Genomic DNA, 4,735 nt, shown 5'->3' with positions numbered 1-4,735 from the left:
CCTCTTTGCTCGTACCTGGGGTTGTTTCTTGGAGGATGACAGCAACTCTGACTCAGCAAAGTCTAGTTCATCAGAGAGCAAATGCTGATTTTCTAACCTTTGGCAACACCTGTAGGAGAAGTAAAATGATGGTGGGTCTAGTGGTTGATGTGGTTGTTTGTGTTTGTGTGCTACAATATGAGAATTTCTTTACCTCTCCTTTTGCTGGTCCTCACTCACTGGGCACCTCTGTGCCCTGCTCAGCAATGAGACCTTGGATGCTATGGATGAAGACAATGAGGCATTGGGTTTCTGCTGTTGCAGCCTGCTGGGCTTTGGCTGTACCGCTTTCGGCAACAAGGGAACAGCTACACCCCCTCCTGTTGTGTGACTTTTCTTTTTACCAACTTCCTCTGTCTCCTCCTCACTAGACTCATCAATGCGTATGACACGGGCAAGCTTGGTTTTCACCCCAGCTCTCTGCTCTGGTGCAGATCCAGCTGTAGGCTTACTTCTGGCCCCGGCTCTGGCTTTGTGCAGGAAAACACGCCGTCTGGTGGCATACTGCCTCCGCCCCTCCACATATGAGTCCTCGGGCATGTCTTCAATGTCATCAGCCTCCTCCTCACTGCTCCCCACCTCCTCTACCTCGCTTCCCACCACAAAGCTGTCCTCAGCATATGTTTCATCCATCTCAGGCACCTAGGAGCCAACATTAGAAACATGGACTGGAGTCAACAATTAGACTAAAAGTGAACTAAACCACTTTGTATTTTTTTTAATTTACACTGAGTAAAAAAAAAGATAAATATACAATATACCTGAGAAAAAATGTCCATGTTGTGATGATTTCTGAAGGACATTTTGAACTTTCCCTGGACTGCAGGGCTTTTCACTGACTTCAGGTAGACACATTGCATTTCCGAGTCTGTCATAGACGGACACATACAGAAAATGTAATAGTATGGCATAATTCCTTCATCTTGCTTTAACTCAGTGAATTAGATTGAGATTAGATTTGAAATATAATCCACTGAAGGTGCAATAAAAATCCTACCATTCAGTCCCTGTGAGAAGTGTGTGTTGTCAACCACAAAGCCTTCAAGAGAATGGTTCTGTTCTTCTTCATCCTCTTCATCAGATGACACGTCTGCCCCCTCCTCCGACAGCTCTGCTTCTTCATCCAGGAACTGGCGCCCTTTTCGACATACGGGCTGCTGAGAGAGGAACAATGGAAAATGTCAAGGTTGATGGATGCTGAAGGTGTCTGACAAATATTTATAAACCTGACATTTATGTGTAAGTAGGAGGTGTCATTTTCAGATGGAAATAAAAAAGGTCTGAAATGTTTTATGATTGTATTTATAATGAAGGAGACAACCAGCAGCAGCTACTTTTTATGTGTTTTTAAAGGGGTTATATAATTGATATTTTTAATATAACAATGTATCAAATTACAATGTGAAAATGTGAAAGGGGTCGCTTGTAGTGATGAACCTATAGAGAATTATCACTCCAACCTGCAGTTCCCCTCAGCTTTACAAATCTATAGCGAGTTTCGGCTCATTGTTTAGCTGTTCACCCCACAACTTTACTGTTTGGGTTTACTCCGCAGCAGGCAGATATGTTCAATGAAAAAACTCCTAAAACCCACTGTACACAACCTGTAACGGCAGACTACTATAGTGACATAGTGGAGCATTAAATAGCTAAAGATATTTCCCTACGGAATTGGTAGACACCACAAACAGAGCTAAACCTGACAATAAATGGCATAATATTGGACTGACATTCATCAGGTGGCCAGAAAGACAACTCTTACTGAATGATAATGTTGCTCCATAACTGCTTGATGTGTACTGTATATATGTTTGCCATATCAACGTCAAAGGTTGTGTTCACAACTGGTTTCGACTCCCACCAGGTGGTCCAAAAACAAATCAGTTATTCCAGATATAAAGATCAAGCGTAGGAGAATGGGTCTAAGATTTTCAAAAAATTATAGATTAGATTTACTAAAAATGATATACATTATAATCAAGTTTCTGCCCTTGCAACTCTGTAGTTATGACAAAAAGTAACACAAGTTCAAATTTTTCCACTAACCAAAAAACTAAAAGCTGCGTTTGAATCTACACAGGTGCCGTTCATTGCATGCTGTGACATGAAAACATGAGAAATAAATGATACGCTTCGGATTCCGATGGGTTTGCAGAGCCATCTTCTGTCACACAGACCTTGGCTTTGCCCCGTTGGACCCGTGGCCTCTCAGCCCCATGTGATGTGGCTCTGCGCGTGAACCCAGATTCATTCTGGAAATCATCATCAGAAACACCTTCGCCCTGCATTTCATCTGACTGGAGACAAATGAGAAGAACTAGCTCGTCAAATGCTGTACACATTAATGGTTCATGAAGTTGCATTTTATCAAACCATTAGATCTTGAGGGAATTATTATAACCAATGCATTGAGTGAAAGTAGTATATCAAATCCAATGTGTTGAATACGTTGAACCATGTGGTATAATTTACTGCAAATGAAATTAATCTTACAGTATTGAGAGCAACTGTGCGTTTCCTCTTCACAACCACCGGGGAGTCCACATCACTGGAGAGCTTTGACTAGCAGAGACAATACATTTTACATTTCACATATATACACACACATTACATGTAAACAGTGCAAGTTATGTGATTCTCATAGAGATTTATCAATATATGTTTTGCCAAGACATTTCAGGGGCTACAAATGCTTAAACTGCCTGCAAGCTGGTTGCCATGACAACTGCAGCCTGAGCCATCTGAATCAGATATCTCCTGTCTTCGTCGTTGTTTTTGTACCACAACATGGACTATTTGTATCTCATTAATATGATATAAGAAGAAGATTACAGAATTTTCAAATAGAAAAATCAATCAGCAGCCATTTTGAGAACTGATTAATTGTTTAAGTGAATATTTTCTGGTTCTTCCTCTTCTGTGATAGTAAACTGAATATCTTTTGGTTTTTCTTTTGCTTTTCTGACATTCCTTAGAACAAATGATATAATCAAAAATCATCAGCAGATTCATAAAATAATAAAACAAATAATCATTATAGTTGCAGCTCTATTATCAACAGGCCTTGCTCACCACTTCTGGGGATGACAAGAGTTTGACCTTGTTCTGATGTCTTCTTTTATGAACCACGACTTCCTCCTCACTGTCACTGTCGCACTCCCCTAAGAAAGAAGGTGAGTCAGAAAGCAACAGGCAGAGATCTCAACAACAGGGCAAAACAAAGTATATAACCAATATAAAGACATTTGATGTTTAGAAATTCTATTTTTTACCAACCTGGATGAGGAGGGGAGTTCTCCTCCAGTCGTCTGCGTTCTAAGCTGGGGACTAAAGATGGGATGTGAGGCCCGGGGTAGCCAGGCATGAGCATCCGCCTGACTCCTTGTGATGGGATTGGAGATGGTAGTTCACCACCTTTAGACACCAAAGGCAGAGCCAGAAGAGAGGACGCCTCTCTCTTCCTATGCTCTGACAACAGTTTTGGTGTAGATAACCTGGATCCATTGGACTGCGGAGGGATTCTCTGTCTATGGAAGCTGTAGGGAGTCGAAGAGTTGGAGACGGCTGGCAAAGACGCTGTAGAGTCAGCCTGCTTTTTAGGCTGTGGAGAGGTCAACATACATGGAGCAGGAACAGCCTTTTCCTCCGCTTCATCAGAATCCTCGAGTGAATAGCCGAGGTCAAAGTTGACAGAGAAGTAGTCGTGGGAGCTGTCAAATGACTCAGTGTTTTGTGGCATTGTGGGAGATTTACAATGAGCTGTAATTGCCTTGTCCTTTATCGTTTTGCCTGTTGCAGGTGTACTAGGTGCTGCTGTGCGTTTTGTCTCTGCAGTGCTGTGGGTATTTGCGCTCCGAGTTATCAGCTTGGCATGCGGAGCATGAGTTATGTGCTTTGTGTGTGCTAAATCATCTGTGTGCGCTGTGTTTAATCTACCAGTTGTGTGTATAGTTTTAAATGGGTTTGTTGGGGTATGCGTGTGTGAAGCGTTGGACATCTTTTTAGTGCTATTAGCAATGTCTCCGGCACTTGGGGATGTTCTGGCTGTGATGCCAGGAGTGGAGATGTCCGGGATAGTGATCTGCAGGAAGGCCTCATCATCCCCAAACAGATCCATGCTCACGTCCATGTGAGGTCTGCACTGAGAGTCGTCTTTCCCACCTACATGTGTTAAGGTAGGCATTTCCTCATTCCTAACATCGTCCAAACAACTCTCTTTTTCCTCTGCTGTGCCATCATTCTTACGGTTCATTCCCTTGTACTTGCCTGTCTCTCTGCTGTTATCTTTAATATCATGATTGTCATTCCCCTCTTTCTCCCCGAAAACCTCATCCCAGGTCGGACTATTTGCTGCTATGCTGCCCCAGCTGACAATCTGCTGCTCATCCTGGTGAGGCCATTCATGATATATTTTACTATCCTCTTTAACAACTGGAGGATTGTCTGTGTCAGCCCTCAGGGGGGTATCGTCTTGGCGACTTATCATTTCATCATCGTCATCATCCACATCCAGGGTAAAGTTGACCTGAAATGGCTGATGAGGCCTCTGAGGAGAGGAAGGAAGTGATGGAGCAGCCATGTGGGTCTCTAAATCTACAGTCGGTGACGGTGGCGATCGGGACAGGAGCTCTGCCACGTTGGCAAGGATAACCTGCAGACTCTGTTCTCTTCCTTGGACAAATTTAGCAAAGGAGGG

General features: G+C 43.0%; 1 protein-coding gene across 1 annotated transcript in view; it reads right to left on the bottom strand.

The window, feature by feature from the left end:
• Nucleotides 1-4,735, bottom strand: part of fancm (FA complementation group M) — a 42,197-nt gene that overhangs the window by 1,668 nt on the left and 35,794 nt on the right. Inside the window, 8 exon segments of the mRNA XM_032500711.1 lie at nucleotides 16-109; nucleotides 194-681; nucleotides 801-907; nucleotides 1,037-1,196; nucleotides 2,217-2,336; nucleotides 2,533-2,601; nucleotides 3,112-3,200; nucleotides 3,316-4,735. The exon segment at nucleotides 3,316-4,735 is cut by the window's right edge and continues 9 nt beyond it. Coding sequence (XP_032356602.1) covers nucleotides 16-109; nucleotides 194-681; nucleotides 801-907; nucleotides 1,037-1,196; nucleotides 2,217-2,336; nucleotides 2,533-2,601; nucleotides 3,112-3,200; nucleotides 3,316-4,735 — 2,547 coding nt within the window.

The sequence above is a fragment of the Etheostoma spectabile genome, chromosome 20, assembly GCF_008692095.1.
Source record: "Etheostoma spectabile isolate EspeVRDwgs_2016 chromosome 20, UIUC_Espe_1.0, whole genome shotgun sequence".
Lineage (NCBI taxonomy): Eukaryota > Metazoa > Chordata > Actinopteri > Perciformes > Percidae > Etheostoma > Etheostoma spectabile.
This window is presented reverse-complemented; position numbering and strand designations above follow the sequence as displayed.